This window comes from Lutra lutra, chromosome 10 (genome assembly GCF_902655055.1).
Source record: "Lutra lutra chromosome 10, mLutLut1.2, whole genome shotgun sequence".
Lineage (NCBI taxonomy): Eukaryota > Metazoa > Chordata > Mammalia > Carnivora > Mustelidae > Lutra > Lutra lutra.
Window position 1 is genome coordinate 23,965,188 of NC_062287.1, and position 24,022 is coordinate 23,989,209.

Sequence of the window (24,022 nt, forward strand, 5' to 3'; positions counted from 1 at the left end):
AAAGGAGAGAGGAGGTGCCCCTTGGTGGCTCAGTGGCCTCCAGCCGCTGCCTTCGCGTCGGTCATGATCTCAGGGTCCTGGGATCGATTCCCACATCGGGCTCTCTGCTCAGCAGAAGCCTGTTTCCCTCTCTCTCTCTGCCTGCCTCTCCATCTACTGGTGATCTCTCTCTGTCAAATAAATAAATAAAATCTTTAAAAAAAGAAAAAGAAAAAAAAGAAGGAGAGAGGAAGAGAATTTCACCCTCAGTTATGTTTAGATGGAGTGATGGCAGGTTGGTAGGGCAGGGGTTCCTGAAGGTGGATACAGGATAGAAAGGACAAAAAAGGTGCATGTTAGATCTGGAAACATGGAGCACCCGGTGAGAGTATAAAGTAAGAAAAATGGCAGTTCAACAAAATGGAAGAAAAGATAAAAAATGGGCCAGTGTAAAACAAAAATGGGTCTGTAAAGTTGCCTACAGTTACAGAGATGAAAAGGGAAGAAACAACCAACAGTGGCTGGCTGAAGACAGAGGAAGAAAAACAAGAAAGTCCTACAGAGTTGTGGAAGCCAAATGCAGAGCTTCGGAACCTCGGGTGGTTGCCCAGTGGCCACCAAGGAAGGATGGTAGCCACAGGGCCTTGGAGCGATTAGATCCCCTCCCCCTAGGGCAATCTCAGGAAAGTGCACGTTTTGCCCTGCTCTGTCCCCACACAATGGTGGCCAAGGTGCCAAGGGAAGGGCACTCTTCTCCCCTATCCCTTTGGGGGCTATCAGAGGGACACAGCCCAAGCCCACATGTTTCACCCTTTATGACACTGGAAACAAATAAACAAAGCCCCAGAATCTGGAAGCTACTGGAATGATGGGCACACCCTATCCCTGCTCTGCTTTGAAGGGGAGCCCACTCTAATGACTAGGACCACATATGCCCCTATCCATTAGCCTCCAGTCAAGGTCTCCTCTACTTATTACCTCTACCTACCTCCACCCCCCAAACTTCAGAGTCAGGGACTCTATCTTCCTCCCAACCCACGTACCCCCTGCTGCTGTTCTCTCAGGAGCATCTTCTGCCAAGCCTTTTGCTCATCGTCTGCCTTGCCCCCTGCCCCAAAAATTGGAAAAGAGGGCATAGGGGAATATTTTTCAAAACACTACATCACAAACCCATGCTGAGTCCGCAAGATTATGCATGATCTGTTCTTCAAGTTCATGTCCACCTTTAGCAAGCAACTGTAAATGTCCCCGTGTTTGCCTACTAATGACTCAGCGCACAAACTCTGTGGGAGCAAATCTGGCTTTTCTTTGGTCAACTTCAGAATCCAGGGCCATGAGTATATGAGACACAATAACTATTTCTAGATGCTGCTGTTTAAAACAACAACAACAACAAAACAAACGTGTTACACCCAGGGGCGAAGATGAATTAGACATGGAGTGTGCCTCTGCGGGAACAGCCATTGTTCCGGAAATGGCTGTAGATATCCCCACACTTAGTAGGAAGACAGAAGACAGAAGACGGGGAATCAGGGAGTCCGGACTCACATCCTGCTCTGCCCCTAAGGAGCTGCGTCACCTCCAGCTTGTCCCTTACCTCTAGATTTTGTTTTCCTGATCAGGCCGGCCTCAGTGATCTCCAGGCGCCTCTCCAAGTCCAGTGACTTCTTCTGCGGATCGATCCACATTCTTTCTCCCAACCTGTGACCCACAGCTTTCATGGGTGGAGGACCCTCTAGAACCAAGAGTTGTCTAGTCGTACGTAGTTTGGATTCATGACATACAAGGGCCCCTTTAAGTTAGGAACACCTTCATATTTTTCTAATTCTTTCCTAAGACCATGCTCAAACACTGCTTGGACCCCTGTCCCCTGTTTCTCCGCAGAGAACTGTGAAGCTTCGGAAGCACCTGTCTACGAATAGCTCCCGGGCCTCCTGCCTCGTCGATGCTCAGGAAAAGTTGGGGCAACCAAAAGACGGTCTCTCAGCTTCAAACCCTTTCTTCCCATTGCACGCAGTGGGCCTTCCACATGGGGCCCGAACTCCACAGGCTTTAACCTAGGTCTGGCTTCCTCATCCTCAGAGGATACTTAACAAGACGCCTGCTTTCACTCACGCCCCCAACATGTCACGAAGAAAACTCTTGGAGCAATGTTAAGGGGGAAGTTTGGGGACAGCCACGTCAGGGCTTCAGGAGGACACGGAGGCCCATCTGCTTCAGGAGGGCATGTGTGTCCCCACTCCCTGGAAGAGGCAGAAGGAGAGAGGCAAGCAGAAATACTCCTGAGCTTGGGTTCAGCTTTCCTCAGCACCTGCCGTAGAGAAGGAGGAGGGAGGGGAAGGGAGTGGCCGCCACGGGAGAAGCAGAACAGACAAAATAGGAAACTCTCAAAGGGCGTTTAATTTAGACTCAAAGCCAGGAAATTCTTCTTAAAACAATAAGAGTGATGGGCTTGGGCCTCGGTGAAAGAGCAGGCCTGACCGCCTACGGGTTTCTGAGGGAGAAATGCAGAGCCTGGACCCCTGCCGCAGAGAAGAGCGGGCTCCTCAAAATCCTTCTGGAACCGACCACAGCTGAGGTGGCTTAGGCAGGTGGAAACCACAGCGGCCTCCACCCACAGCCAGCCTTTGGTGACCCCAGCTGACAGCTCCAGGGTCACTGACCTTGCCACCAGCCTGAGCACCCGCCTGGCCTTGACAGCTTCTCCTGCTGGGAGATCTGCAGGGAGATACGTGTTCCTTGTCTGCTTCTATCTACTCCCTTAGCGTGAAGCTACCACCTCCCAGTGACTGCGAGGTGACAGCTTTGGGCACCCCACACGGCAGAGGTTAGAGGGCCAGATGACTCAGAGCCTCCGTCCGGGCCCAGGGCTCCTAGGTGGAAAAGTCACCCAGGCTACCAGACCCAGAAGTAATTCCAATTTGCTGAGGTGCTCTACAAAAATGCAGTTTGGGTTTTTTCCTAAATCCAGGAAGATCACCTCATCTAAATAAGGCAGCTAGATGCGTGAATGAAAGTCTATTGTAAGTGCTTTGACATTATCATGTATCCAAAAATGAGGATAAATTTGGTAGTTTAAGGAGTGTCCTTAGACAGGAGTCAGGAGATCTGGGTCTCAGCCGCTTCCCGCCAGCTTCTGTAAACTCAGGCAACTTACCTAATCTCTGAGGACCTTAAGTTATTATTATTATTATATATATATATAATATATATATATTAAGTTATCTGATATTGGGAGATGGCCTATAGGTTGTTTCTCTAGGTGGTGCCACCTGAACCCAGTATCTTAGAAAAACCCCCTTTTCAAGATGCTGGAGAAGTATACACGATCACTGTTTCCCAGCACAAAGAGTGATGGATGTAAATAATTTCCCTAAGCATCATGTTCCAGCAATCTCTCCAGGGGTAAAGCCATCACCATGACAAGTAACAAGGAAAAAAAAAGAAGTCCAGTGTTCCCTTATATTCCAAATTTCTTTTGTGTCTTTCTACTTCTCTAATCCCAAATGCTTTATCCATTGTTCTCCAGGATTCACACAGAGGAGGAAAGAACGTTCTGTGCTAGGCTTTACAGCAACAATCACGAGCCCTTCCCCAGGGCAGCAGGGACACCGCGGACTCCCCGGTGACCACTCCAAGGCTGGAATCCTAAGGCATGCGGGCTGGAGGTGAAGAGTGTGCAAACAGCCCTGGGTAAGAAGGGAATTGCTTCCCAAGGAGGCCCAATTAAACTGCAATTACTCAAGATAAGAGAACCAGGTCTGTTTACACAATGGGGTTGTAAACCACCAGCCCATTACAAGGGAACTTTGATCTGGTGGTGAGGGAGCTGTTTCTGGTGCAGGGTAGTGATGAAGCAAGGAGGTTGCACAATCAGAATGTCTCCATCTTCACCCCAGTAGCCCCCATCTTGCTCGGGCAACACCCTCGGATGGGCAAGTGGAATCATCTCTACTCCCCCCACCTCCATGTTCCCATCCAACGTGATCAAGAAGTCCAGAGAAGAGCACAGAAGAGACAGTGAGCATAAGGGATAGAGAATTAGCTGAGGTCATATCTGGGGGAGGCACTCAACAAGTATTTTCTCATTGAACCATCATGATGGTCTTACATGCAAAATTATACTCCGCCTCTCACACAGAGGAGGACACTGAAGTTCAGAGAGGTTAAGTAATTTGTCCAAGGTCACATGGCTAAAAAGTAAGAGACCAGAATTGAACCCACATCTTTGACTCCAAAATCCTTTCCATTATAATTGGATGGGCTGCATTCCACAGCTGCCACTGCAGGCTGTCTTCCATCTCATGTAAAAGAGGCAAAAACAAAGTGGGTCTCCCTCCTGCCTCCCCAGAGTGTCAGAAGGTAGAACCAGAGTTATGTATCCAAAAAAAAAAAAAAAAAATCAATTGATCAATCACCCTATGACAGAAGGAAGAAAGAACATGTACAAAAGAGGATTTGCTCAAACCACAGAGTGGTTGGCAAGATCCAATCTCAAAGGTCTCTGTGTTGGCCAACTGTGCCTGAGGGTGTGGTGTGGAGCTTATTTTTGCAAATGCACTTAGCTAAGGCCCATGGCCACGCTACCCCTTTGGCGGGCACCACACTGGAGATTCGGAAGGGCTGCCAGCCCACCGAGTTCCACTGGAAAAGGACAGGAAGGACAAAGGGCAATGCCTAAAACCAGCCAGTGGCGGGCAGCCTTCCTCGGCCCCCCGGAAAGCTGATACTCAATGTGCTCTCCTGCATATGAGCATCACCCAAATTACTCAGTGATCCTATGTCTGAAATAGCCCTGACCTCATAGCATGTTATTCTATATGATTATAGCCATTAAGTGTCTAGAGAGTATGATTCCATTCATCCATTCATATAACAAAGTCACAAGCCAAAAAAAAAAAAAAAAAAAGGGCTTTTGTTGGACGGTTTCTGAAATGCTTCTTTCATAGTGACCATATTTATAAGAGAAGAACATTTGATCCAGAAAGTGGAAGAATGTCAAGTTTTTCATGCCTTTACTCCATCTCAGGGAACATGGGATGTTGCCTAAACCCAGAGCCTTATCCTAGGAAATTTTGGCATTTGGGACCAACACAGTCACTCTTGCCCCAGCATATTACTCTATCCCCAAAGGCCTGAGCTCTGAGAGGAGGTGAGTGGGCGGTGCTAGTCCTTTTCCTCTGAACAGTTCAAGGTGCTTCCTAAAGTTTGCATGGCCCAGGGGTCATTAATCCCGGGGGGACCTCCTCCACACATCCTCCTTGCTTTCAAGGTGGCCAAGGACTGGGACATGTTTGGTCAAAACCAGGAGTGGCTCATCCCTCCCATTCCTGCCCTCCCCCAGCTCCACAGCCTCGGTGGCACAGAGGAGAGGATGACGCATGAGGGGATGAAGGGACCAGCGCTGCTGGGGACTTCCAGGGCTCACCATGGGCTTGCTGAGGTAGCATAACAGGAAGGAGCACTTCCTCCCGTTGGATGAAAGGGTCCCTGACACACAACCCATATTCGTACCTGAAAAACGTCACCCCCTCCCACACAATGGCCAGACAACTCCCCAAAGCGTTGTTGCTCGACCTCCCGGCTATGACGCCACTTTATTCATGGCCATCGTCCCCCGGAGGACTGACCTTACAAGGAGGAAAGCACGCATCCTGACTTTGACAAGCTGACCCTGAGGCAGATAATGTGAGAATAATGTTTTGTGTAAGAAGGCTGTTACCTGACCGTGGAGTTTGTAACTGTTGCTTATGATGATTTTAAGCCTTCTTCTGGTACCCCAAATGATCAAGTCATGCTGATGCTACCTCTAATTTATGAATGAGCAATCAGAGAATTAGCCATCTTCAGGGACTAGAAAATATTCGTATCCTGCTTTAGATGGAACCAAACTTTAGACTGAACAGTGAAAGCAGCAGCCGAAGCAGAACCCCTCATAACATGAATATATTCTCACTTGTTTTTCTTTTGTAAGGTTTCCCTTTCTGAAGTAGTAATTTACACGTTGCCAAGAGCCGCTGAGACCAGTCTGTACATGGAGGACCATCCTACCTTCAAACCCGATCCCGGGGCTACTGCCACCAGGACTCGTAAGCCTCGCCGCTACTGACGTGTGGAGCCGAATAACCCTTTGCTGTGGGGACACTGTATCATGTGTATTGCGGGATGGCTGGTGACATCCCCGGCCTCTGCTCTCTAAATGCCAGGGGATGCTGCTGTCTGCTTTTAACAATTAAAAATATCACCAACTATCCCTTGGGTGCGCAATCAGCCCCATTAAAAACCCACTGCTTTACCGTTTTCCTTCCACCTTCAAATTCCCACACCAAGGACAGAGTTTCTTTTCTTCCCCGCATGGCCTAACCAGACTGGAGCCCAGGGCACCAGGCAGGAGGACGCGGATTATTGGATTAAGTACCATGGGTTGACCTCTAGATAGAGTGGCTCCAACAGAACTAAGCAGGCCCCGGTGTCTGCAGCTTTGACTTTCTTGTCTGGGAAAGTTAATGAAGCTGTGCTCACTCCTCCCCGAAATCTTCGATTGGGATCGAGGGTGTGAGGTCTGTCAGTTTTGCTAATGCCAGCGTCGCAAGGTTAGAGTCTGCAGACAATTTACAGATTCTTTGTTTCTTATGGTGCTGGCTAGGGTTGGAGGTTCTCTGTGGGGGCTGGTTGATTGAACCTGAGTTTGTACCAATACATTTTATTTATTTGTTTGTTTATTCATGCATTCATCCGTATTAGGGAGAGCGCCAAGGTGAAGAAGTCACAGGACTTGCCTGCTTGCATTAGGGTTCTGAAAAGTTGCCTAACTAGTCCCAGTGATGGAGAAACTGAGGCCCAGAGAGAAGTTAGGCGTGAAAGTGCTGGAGCAGTAGTTAGCAGTTCTTAGGCAACCTTCTGCTTTTACCCAAGCAACTCTGAAATTCGCAGCGAGAAGGATCCCACAGGTTGATAATGCTTTTCAGATATGGCTGTTGGGGCTGAGAGCAAATGAGTCCTTTGTTTTGCAACCAGTGGAGACCATTTAAAATACATTAAAACTAGCCAGTGAATTCAGTTAGGGGTGGGGTCGTTTGTTGAAAATATGTACCCAGAGCTGGGTTTTGGTTTTCTAATTTCATACAATTTCCAGACACCCTGCCAAGGTTACTTTAATACTATACCTATAGTTTGCATACTTGTAATACCAGGTATTTCGGTGTCTAAAATACAATGCATACAAATTTGCATGGCATTGCTTTTTTGCAGAAGTTATTGTCTTGTTTACTTTGATTACCATACTGGCAAAGATAATTAACATAGGCTGGTTTTTAAATCTATTCTTCCAAGCCAATGACATATTTTGCCCTGAAATCCCAAAACCCTTTATTTGTTTTAACAAATCTCTTCAATATCATCTTTAAGAACTATTTAGTGTAATTTGTGCTGACCTCAGATGATAACCTCTGTGTGAGAAGCAGGAGGAGGAGCTTTTCCCTGACAACTTTTCCAGTCCCTTCTGTGACCAGCAAGTGCAAGACTCTGGGAGATTTCTACGGAGCAAAACTGAGTGGACGGGCTGGTCAGGACTTGTGTGTGTGTGTTGTTTGTGTGTGTGTTCTAAACGTATTTCTGGTGTTACTCTAAACTTTTTCCTGGATTCTAATTTTTTTAGAAAAGTGAACAGGGGTTATACAAATGCAGCAGCCACCTTAAAACAGGAAAAAAAAAAAACAGGTATTTCAGAATAGTCACTGAAGAAAGCAGTGATAATCACTCCTTGAACACAGAATAGCTTTTGAGCAATTATTTTTTCAACGATATGGAAAATAACTTGTGAATACATCAAATCTTTCAAAATACAATTACAGTGAGCAGGCGTGGAACGTAAGGGTACCAGCATTAGAAATTCTGCAGATCCTCAGGCAAGACGGTCCAAGACCAGAGTCAGAAAAGAGCTCTGGTCCCTTGGTGTCTCCTTAGAGCCAAAACGTACAGGGAAGATCTTAGCATTAAGCTTATCTGCCAATTTCCAGAGTAAGCTAAAAAGTTCAACGTTTATATTGGCTTTCTTCATATGAAAACATACAGAATTTGGAATGAATAGTCAATAATATATCAGCTAGTATTAAAGGTTCTTTCAACATTGCAATTGATCGATGATAGCATCATGGGATCGCTCACACAATCAATTTATAAGAAATGCATTCTACTGATCAACGCACTGCTTGGGGTGAGGGTTTTTTTCCCTGAGATCCAAGAAACTTTACTCCTATTTTTTAAAGTTCCTTTTACCTCTTTTATTCTGGGATTTATAACATTTTCCTGTAAACTTACTGTTACATTTCTCAGTTTTAAATTCTGTGATCAGAAGGCTTGTGATATTTAGCTTTCATGTATGAGGCCCAAAATAAGTTTAACCATGTTAAACCCAAGGTATATCAATATGTGAAAAATTTTCACCAAGTGAACTGAGCAGTGGACAATCACCAGCCTTTAACCATTAATCGTGCTTGAGTCATTTTCTCTGAAACTCAATAAAAAAAACCTTTCTCAGCAAATCATCAGTCTTGGATTTTTATTTTACGTGCCGATAAAAACACGATAATCTCACAATTTAGCTCCTCCAAGAGATTCAAGGCTGATTCCAAATCTGGATTTGGGTCCCGGCTTCCTCTGTCCAAGAGAGGTCAGGACGCTGGAAGCAAGGGGAAGCCAGGAGAGGCAGGGTGGGCAAGGGGAAGGAGCAGGGAGCGGACCCACTACCGCCATCGCAGGACGTGTTGCTGAGTAAGGGGCAGGGCCACTGGCTGCAGAATCCACAAAGTAGCTCATGTCACTTTCAGCACCTGCGTGGGAGAAAGCTTCACTGAGCCACTGGTTGCCACAAATGTGTGCACTAGAACCAGAGGGTTCGAGTCTTAGAACTGGGTGTCTCCTAGAAACCATAGAGCTCGCCTCTTCTTTTTTTCAATATTTCTTTTGAAGAGGGGAGGAGGGGTAGGAGAGGGGGAGTGAGAGAGAACCTTAAGCAGGCTCCACGTGGAGACTTACATGGGACCCGATCTCACAAACCCTGAGATTGTGACCTGAGCCGAAATCAGAGTCAGACACTTAACCGACTGAGCCACCGGGCACCCCTAGAGCTCACCTCTTTATGCTGCAGAGAAGGAAAAGAGAAATCAGAAAGATAAAGTGATGGATCACGGGCACATAGAGAATGGGCAGACCCCAGACAGAGCCAGTCTCTTGACTGCAAAGTAGCAGGGATAGTGCCTAGCCCTCTGTGAGCCTGCAGTCAAGAAGCAGGAAAACATCTACAAAAAGACCCTTTTGCAGGTTCTGGACAAGAACCAGGTCTTACATGTCATTTTTAGTAACATCCCCATCCATCACCTCCCTCCACCCCAACCAGGCCTGGCACATAGCAGGTGCACTCAGCACACAGGTGTGGCATAAATTGGATAAAAGAGTAAAAAAAGAAAGGCCTGAAGGGAAGAAGGATGGAAAAGCCCGACTGGAGAGACACATCCACCAGGACCCCAAGACACAGATAAACAGAGAGAAGCCCTGAACAAGGGATGGAACATGATTCATCTGGAACAAAAGGAAAAACACTATGAAATAATTCTTGACCAGAGCTGTTCTCTACACCAAAAATCCGACTGTCGAGAACGCTTGAGGAATGTTCTGGCTGAAGGGATTTTCCAGCTGGTTGTCAGTCATCAGGAAAATCATTTATGTATCAAACATTTTTGTTAATCTAAATGCTTCCTAAAGTACATTAGTTCACACACTTTAATCAACTCAATATATATACTGAAAAAAAAGTCTTTCCCAAGTGATTTAGAAGATTTAGTTCCTAGGCACAGCATTTGAAGGCTAAATTCCTACGGTAGGAAGTGACGTTTTAGGGGTGCCTGGGTGGCTCAGTTGGTTAAACATCTGCCTTCAGCTCAGATCATGATCCCAGGGTCCTGGATCTAGCCCCAGCTCAGGCTCCCTGCTCAGTGGGGGGTCTGCTTCTCTCCCCTGCCCCTCCCCCCTCTCGTGTTCTTGTAGGACCATGCCCGCTGTCTCTCTCTCAAATCAATAAAAACCTTATTTTTTTTTTAAAGTAACATTTTTGTTTTAACTTGACTGTTTCCGGATTGTACTGGTCTTTTCCTTTATTCTTGCTAATATGTAAAGCCACCGGCACATTTCAAGGAAAAAAAAAAGAGTATTATATGTCCTATGTTCAGTTTGTGGTTTTGGTTCACTGTCTTCGTTCAGTTGACAGCCAATGAGCCTATCTTCCTTCCTATGAAATGTATTTAAACGATATAGTTAAACCGGCTCAGCAACAGAAAATTATACCGACTAAGGACTACAATTACAGAGAGGCTAATATTGCGTGCTTGAGATTAGTAAATTAAAAATCGTCAAAAGACATACCTTAGCCCAGAACTTGTGCTTCTTGTTTTTAACTAACCCTTTACTTTCTTATGATGCATTTCTCCAAAAATAGATGCAGACAAAATAATATTAATTTTTAAAATAAAATAACTAAGGGGGCACCTGGGTGGCTCAGTGGGTTAAAGCCTCTGCCTTCGGCTCAGGTCATGATCCCTGGGTCTTGGGATCAAACCCCACATCGGGCTCTTTGCTCAGCAGGGAGCCTGCTTCCCTCTCTCTCTCTCTGCCTGCCTCTCTGCCTACTTGTGATCTCTCTGTGTCAATAAATAATAAAAATCTTTCATAAATAAATAAATAAAATAACTAAGGGTAACTAGGCTATGTTAATCAAGATGCTATTCCCTTGTTTTTTAGGGGAATTGATCTCCGTTGCAGCAAAATGGTCCCTTAACAATTCCCGGTGGTGAAGCTTAAGAGGAGACAAAGACCAAAGTATTTAAGTCCAAGGACATTGTTAAAAATCCAGTTAATATCCAGTTAATATCGCCTGTTTCTCAAAACAATGAGGAGCTATCTTGAATCAGACCGAGCATGACATATGAATAAGGTACATACAACATAGGTCAACGAGGACTGATCCTGACCATATATTGTGAAGATAGTCTCAATGAGTTCAACATTCCCTTCCTACCAAAGCATTCCTTACCTTTAATCTTGAAATCGAATGCAAAAATTCTAATGAATCGTCATCAATCTACACATCCCCACTTGAAAGTTTTTGATCTACTCACGGATGAAACTTACAACTCAGCAACACAGAATGTGTCATCCTGAGAACAGATTAACTATGATCAGATTCCCTAGGGTACAAATGGCTTTCCCTCCAGAGCCCTGCAGGACAATCTATACCTTTGGGACCTGTCAGGTATGGGAGCACTGTTTGTGCCAGCCATTCAGCCCTCCGAGGTCCTCCCAAAAAGTCCCATGGACCCCCTGAGTCATCACAGACCTCAATCATTCATACAACAAGCACAGTGAAGGCGTCCTTTGTTAGAAACTTGTTTACCCATTCAGTAAATCGTTACTACGTGTCTGCTGTGTGACAGGCGCAGTTCTGGGCATTTGGGACCCACCTGGGAAACAAAGATCCCCGACCTCATGGACCTTACATTCTCTCCAACTCAGAATGAAGCTGAGAAAGACAGTCTCTATCTTCAGGCCGTGGCAAAGACAGACTTACATGGGACTATAATACAAGGTGATGAACAGTTTATCAACAATCTAGAAAGAGATAAGCGGTCCGTCCTACTAGGTGTGGGGAATGGGAAATCGTGGAAGATCGCAGCGTGCGTGAGGTGTGACCTTGTGGCCATATGAATCACCCCTATACTCCCACAAGTGGCAAAGATCTTTCCTCTTCTGAATTCCTATTTTATTTAAGTATTTGTAAGAAAAAGGATTTTTGGAAGGGGCAGCCTTGTCCGGAAGCCCAGCTCGAGGGCATCAGGAGTTTCAATCCCAGCCAGACAACACCCCTCAGAGCAACACAGCTTGGGGAGAGGTTCGGTGGAAATATGTGTTTTCTTTCCAGCAGACAGAGCGAGGGAGGAAACCTATGGCCCCACATATGGTTCATTCAGCTGGGGGCTGTGTTCCTGCGGCTGCGTTAGATGAATGACACTTCCCTTGGGGAAAAGCCCTTCGCCCAGGGAGGAAGCCGAAAAGAGGGAGTTGCCAGAGCTCTCAAGGGCTCTCATCTCAGGAAATAACTCTGGGACAGAAATGGATTACTGCTGTATTATTTTTTGGAGAAAGAAAAAAAGAACTCACCCTTTCTCCACTTGTAGATTGTGACACAGAACAGCTGCTTGGGACATAAACCCTTTCAGGAAAAGCAAAAAGTGTCTGGGTGATGCTTTCTTTTTTTTTTTTTTTTTGACTTGTTGGCCAAGGAGAATTCCCTCCCACATAACATGAAACATCAGCTGGACCAAAGTTTTTGTTGTTTTTTGTTTTGTTTTGTTTTGGCATCATAAACGTTTATTACCTAAATACAAAACAACTGTGTGGCTTAAGATTTACTCCCCAGCCTAGAAGCATCCAGAGGCCCACCAGAGCGTAGGAACAATGTGAACACCTGATAACAGAGTTGTGTAGAGCTGAGCTCAGTTTTCTTGAAAGGAACCAGCAATGGCCAAGGAGTAGATAAATTGTGTCTGAAGTGACTTAATTCTCAGGATCCTGCCCGGCCTCCGGGGGTAGTGCTCCCCGCCGACCTTAGGGCTTATGCTACCCAACACCGATGCACCTCTGCTCCTATAACGTGGAACATCTGTTCCCACAAGCTCATGGGGCCAGTCCTCGGTTCCTGCCCTTCTCGCATGACCTCCTCTGGTAGAAATGCCTCCTGTCCTGCTCCTCAGCCACCTACCTGTCTTCTCCTGCTGCTTTGAGACTCCTCTCAGAAGGTCTCGCTGCCAGGAAACCCTTCCTTGCCCTTACCCTTCCCTCCCAGGGCAGGGCTCGCTGGCCTTCCCCTCCCCACCCCCCCCCCGCCATCCCCCTCGCGTGTTTCTGTCACTGTGCCTACGCATTGGTTTATTAAATATCTGTTTCGGGACGCTTGGGTGGCTCAGTTGGTTAAGCGGCTGCCTTCGGCTCAGGTCATGATCCCAGTGTCCTGGGATCGAGTCCCACATCGGGCTTCTAGCTTGGCAGGAAGCCTGGCTACTTCCCTCTGCCCTCTGCCTGCCACTCCCTCTGCCTCTGCCTGCCACTCTGCCTGTGCTCGCTCGTGCTCTCTCTCTCTCTCTCTCACACAAATAAATAAATAAAATCTTAAAAAAAAAACACAACATTTTTATAAACATCTTGTTTCTATTTGCCTCTCCCACTAAACTCTGAGCTTTCGGAAGCAGGCACTATGTCTTTTTCATCTTTGTATCTCCAGACTTTAAGGACAGACGAGGGGACATAAGAGATTTTTTTTTTTTTTTAGATTAGTGAATGAAAGAATGACTTGGTCTCCCAAAAAGGAAAATGTAAAGTGGATCAGATGTTTTTTTAGATCAGAGAATCTGAACAGATCCCAGATCTGAATAAAGATCCACTTGAAATAATAGGTGTGGGGCTCCTGGGTGAATGGCTCAGTCGGCTGAGGGTCCAACTTTGGTTTTGGCTCAGGTCCTTGTGATCTCGGGGTCCTGAGATGGAGCCCCAGGAGTCACCACTCAGCAGGGAGTCTGCTTCCTCTCTACCCTCTCCCTCTGGCGCTCCCCTCCCTTTGCATGCACATACTCTCTCTCTCTCAAATAAATAAATCTTTTAAAAAAAGAAAGAATAGGTTTGTTGCGTGATCCATTTCTAAGCTTTCACTCTTAATGTCACCTAGTCACAGAAGTGTTTTCCACTACCCCATGTGACACTGAGCTGCTTGTTGATTGTCCTCATCAACGCACACCCCACTTAGAACTTACGGATTTCGTCTGCGTCTTCACTCTGCTCCAGGCCCTACACAGGTGCTGGTAGGATACCGCCACGCAGAGACTTGCTGACTCTCAGAGTTAAGTTAGAAAACACGTACATGCCCTTTAACTCACTTAAGTCCTCCTTTTCTTTTTCTTTCTTTTTTTTTTTTTTTTTTAGAGATGAGGATAAAGACAATGGGCAATGCTGTAACCCAGTCAGGCTGAGATCTGAGTCTAGGTCTTCAGCCACCTTCCCCTGGGCTCCTCTCTTCTCACTCATCCTCAATTTTCCAGATGAAAATGCTCATCCGTGCAGAGGACAAAAAAGATAAACAGTTTGGTTTATGTGGGTGTATCAGTCCAGTAATGGACGTTGAACAGTTTTCTGTAGGACTCAGGGGAAAGCACTATTCTTTGTAGAGCATGCTACCCAACGGACCTCTTCTAGACCTTTCCACCCTCCGCAAGCTTAGTGACTTGGGCCTGACCTGCAGGCTAAAGCTGCCTTTCACCCAGATCCCTGCAGGGCAGGGTGAGGGAGGCCCAGAGGGCAGAGAGGCTGGGGAGGAGCAGGGGTGTGTCAGACCTAAGCATAAAGAGTAGGAAATCCCAAAGAGAGAAGACGTTCTTGAAGGCTGAAGCCAGTTCACATCAACTCTGCCCTGCTAGGCTGCATCTCTACGGGAGCACAGTGACATCAGTGTTTTTCATTTCGGGTTATGTGCTCTTCAAGGAAACACTATGCCATTACAGAAATAGTAAACTACACTTAAATTTTTTTGTTTCTTTTGAAAATGATTGTTTTTTGGAAAAAATAATATATATTTATTGAAGAAATTACAATAAAAACACAGAAATGTCTAAAATAAATGCCAAAATCACCCTAAATCCCACTGTCCAGAGGTAATTATACTAATACTCTGTTCAATGTCCTTCTGGGTGTTTTTTAATGTGTCTTTCTGAATGTAAATATAACATATACACATGATCATAATTTTACCTTCATGGTATAATATTCTATATGCTATGTTGTTATCTGCTTTTTTCATTGACATTTGACATGATGTTATGAAAATTTTTCTACTTCAAGGAATATAACTCTACATTCCAAAGTTTATGGCTGTCGAGTATTATGCTCTATGTATGCATTATTCTTCACTTAATGAGTCTCTTATTACTGTATAACTGACTTGTCCCAGTTCCTTGTCATGATAAAGGTTCTAAAATATTTTCTCCTGTCATTAAATACCTACAAGTGGTATTGTTGGAACAAGGAACGTGTACAAAGTGCCTTCCATAACAGAGAAGCCAAAATTACACAGCCACCAACAAGGTCACTGTGTTCTAACTTTGACCTTACCCTCCAGTCTTTCTGTTAATGTCACAGGTCAGGAATCATGGCTACAATCTATGCTAGACATAAAGATGGCACGTGAAGGATTCAACTGTGGAGTAAAGCTATGACACATAAATAATGTTTGCTATAATAAATAAATAAATAAATAAATAAATTTGCTATGCAAGAATTAAATAGATTTGCAACTAGGATTCAATATCAAGAATTTAGGATTCCCGTCAATCTGTATTAAAAAGACACCCTTTTGGGGTGCCTGGGTGGCTCAGTGGTTCAGCCTCAGCCTTTGGCTCAGGTCATGATCTCAGGGTCCTGGGATCAAGCCCACACATTGGGCTCTCTGCTCAGCAGGGAGCCTGCTTCCCCCTCTCTCTGCCTGCCTCTCTGCCTACTTGTAATCTCTCTGTCAAATAAATAAATAAAAAGTCTTTTAAAAAAAGAAAAAAAGACACCCTTTGGGCCTAAAATGCAGGAGGAAAAGAATTTGACTTCCAAAAGGACTATCCATTCAAAGAAAAATAACAGAACCTTTGCCAGACTAAAGACACTGCCATCCATGTCAAGGCAACACCTTAAATTTCTAATGAATAGTTTGAGTTTCTTTTTTATGAATGCCATGAAAATCTGTTTTTAAAGACTCAGAGGGAGCATTCCTTCTTTTGGGAAGCTTTCTCTGAACCCCCTAGGAAGTTAGATGGACACTCTCAACCCTCCTCCACAGGACTCAATGTAATAATATACCTACTTCGGTATTTGCTATTTGGTTCAGAGTGTTTCCTTTATAAATGTCTATTTCTGCTCCTCAATCCTGAGCTGCTTGAGAGTAGGAATAGCCTTTTCATATGCTACATAGTAGACATGCAACACGTTTATTGACTGAATGAAAGAACCTGTTCGTGAAATAGAGTTAGAACGTGTAACACAATGTCTCACAGCCTGAATATACTCAAGAGAGTGAAGATACCTCTAGAACAACAACAACAAAAAAGACCCATCACTTGTGATGACGTGTGTCCATATGCAACACTAAGATTAGACTTCTTCAATGTTCACTGCACGCAGGATCATATTTTTCTTAAAAAAAAGATTTTATTTATATGAGAGAGAGTGAGCAAGAGAGCAGAAAGGGTAGGGAGGGGAGGAAGAAGCAGACTCCCCACTGAGCAGGGAGCCTGACCCAGGACTCCATTAAGGGACTCTGGGATCATGACCTGAGCCAAAGGCAGGTCCAACTGAGCCACCCAGGTGCCCCAGAATCATATTTTCCTTTAAACTAACAAATGCACCATATTGACAAGTTTATCTATTGTACCATTCTCTCTCTTAACTCTCATAAGTAGCTCACTGGTATTTTTCCAGTCATTTTGTAGATCTCTCCTTTGATCTGGCAGGGTAACTAAAGCTGCCAAGTTCAATTCCCCCAAGAACACAAATTTAAGCGTATTTAGATCATTTCCTAAGGAAACTTTGTGATTACAATAAGGAGAAAAGAAAAATAGTTCAAGGAATTAGAGATGGTTTCTCTTCCTTGCTCCTAAATTTTTAAGAACTTCATTGTCTTGACTGGGTATTTCAACATTACAGTAGTAAACATTCCTTCTTATTTTAAGTGGCCAACCCTGACCCATAAAGGCAGTGTTCTCATTTATGTGCTGTTGCCTTCTGTGTCTTAAACCAAACAGGCCACCTTCACTAAATGCACAAAGCAGCCACTCAGGGTACAGCTAGCATTGTAGTCTTACTTCTCCCCCGCTTCACTGATAATTAGTGCTCCAAACCTTACTTGAATAGAGGCATGAACATGACTCATAGCCATCTCCTATTTCTCTAAACCACCTCCATCTCCTAACTAAGCATAACACTTTCAAGTTCTGTATGAATTGACATAGCTCAACCAATCTTTCTTGGAAGACTATAAATACACTCATGTTATCATACGATTGCAAGAGTATATTGTTTTGCCCTTCCTCAAGGAGTAACTCGTAAATATGTCCTAAAAAAGAGAGAGAATATGAGATGGTTTTAGTCTGTTGTACCATAGCAATTAGGAAATAAGGAGTACCTCATAGACTATTTTATGTTTCCTCCTCATGGAAACAAATCCTTCCCAGTCACACTGCTGGAATGGTATTGTCAACAGTGGGCAGAGTGGAGTTGCTTCTCATAAACATCAAGGGATACACCCAAACCTGCCTGCTCTTAAATGCGAGGAATTTATGAACACGATATTAATCCTAATCCCTGAAACCTAGCAGAAACTGGCACTCTACTTTTTTCTGGGCAATCAGGTTTCATGTGGGAACATCATCTGGGAGACTAAGGGTAACAGTCAGTACCCTATTTTACAGTAAAAGTGCCCAAGGCCTCATCTCCAAATGTCATTCCTCAAATGCTGTATTTAACCACGAAATTCAACAAATGATCACAGTTGGCCACCATGCACATCATAGTTATCTATGAATAGCTGAATCGATAAATTAAAATTGTTTCTTACTAAGAAACTAGAAACAAAAAAAGAGCAAGCTAAGAAATGACATTAAGTACTTGCTGCTTCACAGTGTCGGATATAGAGGAGGTCACGTTATATGAGATTCTTGGCCAAGTTGAATCCAAAGGTCTCAAGACTAAAAATGTCACCTCTAACCCAATGGATGTTGCCAAAGAAATCCCTAAAGAGCCTAGAATTTTAAATAATTACTTTTCTACTTACAGCGTGGAGAGCACATTGGATACAATCTAGAATATGGAGATGGTTTGGGCTCCTAAGAAGCTCTCAACAAGACTGAAAGACATCATGAACAGAGGTAGCTACTAGGAAGACATGAAAGGGGAACAGGATAGATTTGAATAATGCCCTTTTCAAACTGAACCAAGGGAGACCAGCTGCCTCAGATCTCTCAAATCCAGCAAGCAATTTCTTGGACTATGTCAGATGGAGATTTCATGGTGTTGTTTTATTTGTTTTACTGCCCAAACTGTAAGGTTCAAATTTTCTGAATATGATGTTCGACAGCTTGCTGTCCTTCTCGCAGAAAGAGGGACTTTGCAAATTTAGTCAACTTTGGAGTTGACCATCATGCTTTGTTTGAATACACTGGGCTCAGAGAGGTTAAGTTTATCAGCAACTAAGAGCTCTGGAGTTACAGACTGTGGGTGAACGGGCAGCTCCTCACTGAGCCTATGGCCAAAAGCAAGTTTGTTAAGCTCACCAAGTCTCAGATCCTCAAATATCAATTGGAGGTAATAATACCCATCCTTTCGGGATCATTGAGAAGGGTTGGATAAAATAAACATGCTTAGCAGAGTGCTTTATGCATGATAAAATGGTCAACAAATAGTGGTTCTTATTTATTGCTGTTTTGTCATAAGGCCTGGCATTAGTAAACATTCATACTTTCATAGTCATAGTGGGTTTTATTAATTATTATTTTCAGTGCCCAAAGGAGCAGACGCTATTCATTCAGGTATTAGAGCTAGAACCCAGATGGCCTAAATCCCTTGTCCCTTTTTCTAAAGGACTTGCATTTAAATAATCAGAAAAGGATTCCCTTCCTAAGCAGAGGTTGAGTAGGCATTAGTTAAGAATTTCCCTGGAGAAAAGAGCCACAATTTCTGTTGAATGGTAGTCTATTTGTACCATTGTTATGCATAAAACCGAGAAGTAAGCATTTTTCTTACTGCGAGGAGCAAACTCATCAGAGACTGCAAGGCACAAAGGGGGAGATATTGTAGCCTCTCGAGTCAGACCGACATGTTTTTGACTTAAATGTCTATCTTTGGTGGAGTAAACACTTTAGCAACTAGATACAAACATAAGGAAGTAGTCAGCTGCTACAGAAAATACTGCAAGAATTTTGTTCGTTAGCGTTTTTTTAATTTTCTTGTGTGTGTGTTTTGGTTTTTCCCTCTAGAGCTGCGCTTCCCCAACTGATTTGCATAGGAATCACCTGGGAATCGCGTTACAATGCAAAGCCTGAGTCAGCAGGTCTGAGGTACAGGCGAAGGTCTGTATTTCCAGCGAGATCCCACGTGATGCTGATGTTGCGGCCCAGAGGGACCTCAGTTGGAGGAGCAAGGAAGCGTCTGGACAAACTTGGTTAAGTTCATGAGCAATTACAACAAAGCAGGTGTTGAGGGGGCAGGCCCCCTGAGGATCAGGCAAAAAGACATCTGTGGCACAGGCTGAGCATAAGTTCAATTTTAACTTAGCGACAGTACAAGCTGGCCGGGGAAACACGTGTGGCTCAGGACCTGTCCCTGCCCCCAAAGCCACGTGCCCGAGGATGGGCACGTCTGACAAGCCTCCTAGCCTTTCCTAAGAACCTGTGGTTGTCGTTACTTAGCCTCCAATTTCAAGAAACTGCCATCGCTGTTCTCTCCCCATTGACAGGAATCCTTTCGTTTAAAAGGTCACCAGGGGCACCAAAAGATGATGAAGGAAAATAATTTGCATTGTATTTTTCACAATTTTAAACGTCCTAACACTTTGGAAACTCTCCGGTTTGTGTTTTGCGACTTCTGAGGCACTGGAGATGATTTCCAAATGAAAAGGTCAAAAACTTTAAATGCAAAAAAAGGCTAAAATTTGGGGGGGGGGTTCTACTTTTCCACATCACTTGAAAATTTCTAGATTTTACTTCTCCCATTGAGAATATTTTCTTGACATCTTCACCAAGAGGTCGCTTCTTGACTTTCCTAGTGAGTACTATCCCAGCCTTCTCCTCTAAGTTCTTGAGACAGCAGCAGCCCTTAGTCAACTGGAATATCAAATCTACCCTCTTCTATGAGAAACAAAATTGATCAAAAATAGATGTCACTCCCTGCTCCAGACATGATTTCTTGCTACCTGAAGTCCCAAGACACTCATAGACTATATCACATAGTTTAGCATTCATATTGTCTTTTATTTTCAACCTCTTTTCAGGTAAGACCTTGCCTCCTAAAATAAAATTATGTTGATCTTAGAAATGGAACATCCATTATTATTCCTTCAGTATCTGTTACATCACCCAACACAAGGCTGGAGACAACACAGAAATTCAATCGATATTTGTCCCAAGAGACACTGGAGGAGAGATACGCTGATCTGGTCAACTAGACTTTTAACTTGTCTAATGGTCAGTATCTCTCTGACAACGAATGGTCGATCTGCAGATTCCCCTTTGGAAAAGAGGCCTATTCCATAGTATTTTCCCAAATAAGAGCAAATCATGAGTCAAAGCAAAAGAATTCAGCCTAAACTCGTGTCAGTATCTGAAAGCTATGAAGGTTGCTTTGCAGTAAGTACAGTGCCAGCCCCAAGGTCTGGACTCACAGCCCCTTGGTTCTAACTGGGTCCTACTCTACATTGGTCATATCACCAAGCTCAGGGTCTTCAGCTGTTAAATGGGAATAACAAGGATGCCCACCTCAAATACTTCGATGTGGGTTAAATGAAGTAGTCTGTGCAAAGCACTCAGTAAGGACCCCCGAGCATACTAACTTAAAGTGCTCGATAAATATTAGGAATTATTTTCCTCCCGGTTGGGAAAGTGACGGAAACCAGGTGTGATACTTGGAGAATAATCCGGATTAAAAGCTGGAGTTCCCTAAAGCTACATTTTCAGTGGAGGAGGGACGAAGGAGATGAAAAGACACAAAATGAGTTGTTCCGAGGATCGAAAACTCACAAAATTTGCCTTCGATGCCACTAAATTTTTGCATACCACATTCAGTTTGCTCAAATACCAAATACTTTTTAATTTCCATATAGAAAGAAAGAAAGCAGGGGGTGCGGGTGTGTGTCCCAGCTTCTGGGATGTCACCCTTCCTTCAGCTGTTTGCTGCAGAAATGGGAATTTTCAATGGGTAATTAGAAAAGGAGAGTCGTTGGGGCACCTGGCTGGCTCAGTGGGTTAAGCCTCTGCCTTCAGCTCAGGTCATGATCTCAGGGTCCTGGGATCAAGCCCCACATCGGGCTCTCTGCTTGGCAGGGAGCCTGCTTCCTCCTTTCTCTCTGCCTGACTCTCTGCCTACTTGTGATCTCTGTCTGTCAAATAAAAAAAATTTTTAAAAACAAGTCTAAAAAAAAAAAAAAAGAAAGAAAAGGAGAGTCGCTGTGAAAAACAGATCTGTTCATCAATAAATAAAATCAGGAGGTATACCAGAATGGGAATTCTCAGTAAGAAATTCAGGCATACACTGTGGCTCTGGGTATAACCAAAGAAAGGAGTGTCAGGACTAATCATTTGTTTCCCTACCATTCCTCTGTCTTCTGCCCCCACCTCCCCCAGGGACCTGCACCCACACACCCAACTTGTTACAATATTACTTAGGACCGCCCCTCAACAGGATTGGCACTTTCACTCTCTATGCTGTTTACTCCTGTTCTCTCATCTTTGTGGAAAAGATGAGGTGAGACACAAATCATCATTCCCATTTTAAGAACAGTCAGGTTAAATACCTGTTCTCCGTTACCAAGCCAATCTCTAATGGGACCCAAATGCACATCCACATTCTTGATGCCAAATCCAGCGGCTGGTTCCCGTTCTGACCCTGCTCGCCTTTGAATTTCATTATAATCTGAGGCAGGCAACTGGCCCAGGTCCATGCTCTCACCCAGCTCTCCAGGGTCAGGCATTACCAGGTGTTGAAGGACACCCTTTGCCCACCTTCTTCCAGACTCTACTCTTGGACCTTGCGGCCCCTCTACCCACTAGCGCGTGGGTGGAAGGAGCCTGTAATCGACTCCGCCTCCCTCCTCCTCAGCAACGGAACCAGGACGGAAAACGCTGTGTGGCTGATTTTTGTTGGCTGTTTGCTTTTTCACTACTGAGTTGGCAAGGATGGGAGTTGTTGATTTACAATTAGAAACAGCATGCTTCTTCAAATATTAATATTAATAACTACAATACTGAACACATGAAAAAGGCCTTTCATCTTCAAAGCACTTTGCAGACATTAACTCATTAGCTGTCCCTTCCCTCCATTCAAGAACAACAGGTAAATAAGAATCTCAACAGCAACAGGGCCCACCCTGCCAACCCTCCACGCATAGTATCCCTGCCTGCAGAAGGGGAAGGTTTGCTTTTTAGGTAAGAAGGAGAAGACACAGTCCGGAGCCACGACAGATGAAGAGTCATTTTACAGATCATGTGGAATTGCCAGGGTTATCATTTTAGAGGCTTTTTCCTGTTGTTTCGATGATATGTCGCTTTTCAGTTGCCCAGCAATGGTATGAAATAAGGGGGGAAATGGTTTTAAAATTAAAAAAAAAAAAATCTTACCCAAAAGGCAGTAAGGAAAAGCTACAAGTGAATGCCTTGATCTCAATAACCCAGAATCTTTTTGAACAGTTCGTCCACGTTTAAGGCTGCTTTAAAAGGTGGGGCAACAGGGGCTTGTTAACAGCAGATGAGAAGCCACAGAGTGGCAATGCAGGATAAAATCACCCAGTGCAGGGGAATGGCCATCCATACCCCCTATGGTTCCGTAGCAGCGCCAATGAAGTCCAGCTCTGCGGGGGAGAGGAGAAAAGCCCCGTGACTTTGAGACTCTCCCTGTCTCAGCTACAGCCCCCAAAACAGGCAGAACATGGGAGAACTAGGAGTCACAAAACAGGGAAAAACACCAAAAAAAGACAAAACAGGAAAAAAAAAAAAAACAACACAAAACAAACTGGCTAGTTTGGCTTGCAAGATTCAAACCTGTGGCAATTTCCTCTCCTCAAAAATTCATTAAGCTGCGAGGCAGAAAAAAAAAAAAAGCAATAGGTTTGGTAGGAGTGAAAGAGAAAAAAAGGAATTTCTATGTTTAACTACGGCTTTATTTCTTTGGAGCTGCTCCCACATGCGAGGAAAATTCAGAGTTTCTGACAAGTAATCTGCGAGTCTCTAAAACGTGTGTGATTTTGCTTTTATTAAGCAGGGAGAATAGTGAAACACTCTTGATTTCAGACTATTTTAAGAATGTTAAGAAGTATTTTTGAAAATTGTTATTAAGTAATTGAATGGAAAATATCAGAAAATGTGAAAAGAGAAAGAGAAAACCCGCCTGTATCCTGAAAGTCCCCATCAATTCACTGTTTAATTCCCCAGAATGAAACAAAAAAGGGGGGGGGGGCGGAAAGGAAAAGAGCAAAGTTTTAGGCAGAAACTCACACTTCACTTACTACTTTGCCGGAGAGCCTGGGTGAAGAAAGGGTCCTGAGTGAGCTTCCCTCAGTGTCTGTGGTCTCTTTCCAACTACCTGCAGGAATCCTCCGCTTGATGGCTATAGAGGATGCAAAGACCATAATGTTTCTAATAGAGCTGCCTCCTTAAATTGGGGGGTGTGGTCAAGGCCGGGAAAGCTGGGAAAAAAGGCAGTGTGCCCCAAGCCCTTGACACCGCGGAGGCAGACACTGGAACAGGCTCTTTGGTCTAGGTGGAAAAGCAAATGTTGTTACTGGCTGGGGTCACACCGAATCACACCTTATTTTCTATCCTTCAAATTATCCTTCAATTAAATATAATGCAGCCATGGAGAGTAATGGGGAAGGAGATGAGCCAAAGGGAACCAGCTCAGTGGGATAACCTGTCTCATCCTCTGCTGATGCATTAGATTTACTTTCTACTGAATATGTGAATATTCATGGATTCAATGGAGTCCCATTAACCTAGGCAAGGGGTCTGGAAATGGAAAGCTTGCTGTAGAATCAGGTCCCCCAAGGTTGTCAGAAAACAGGATATCTACCAAACAGTCACCTGCTCTGGCTTATTTAGCTCTGTTAACCTGATGTGAAATGTGATGTTTCCTAAGGAGAAGGAAATAATTATATGGAACGGAGCACTGGGAATTCTTAAAAATAAAATTAAAATACCCT

At 44.3% G+C, this 24,022-nt stretch overlaps 1 protein-coding gene across 3 annotated transcripts in view; it reads right to left on the reverse strand.

Moving 5' to 3' along the window:
- Positions 1-23,446, reverse strand: part of ETS1 (ETS proto-oncogene 1, transcription factor) — a 128,241-nt gene extending 104,795 nt beyond the window's left edge. For all 3 annotated transcript variants that reach the window (XM_047690804.1, XM_047690807.1, XM_047690803.1), the window contains exons 1-2: positions 23,330-23,446; positions 8,728-8,810 (exon numbers count right to left, since the gene is read on the reverse strand). In XM_047690804.1, the coding sequence (XP_047546760.1) occupies positions 8,728-8,796 (69 nt within the window). In that variant the 5' untranslated portion in view covers positions 8,797-8,810; positions 23,330-23,446. The remainder of the gene's footprint in view (positions 1-8,727; positions 8,811-23,329) is intronic.
- Positions 23,447-24,022: the final 576 nt, after the last annotated feature.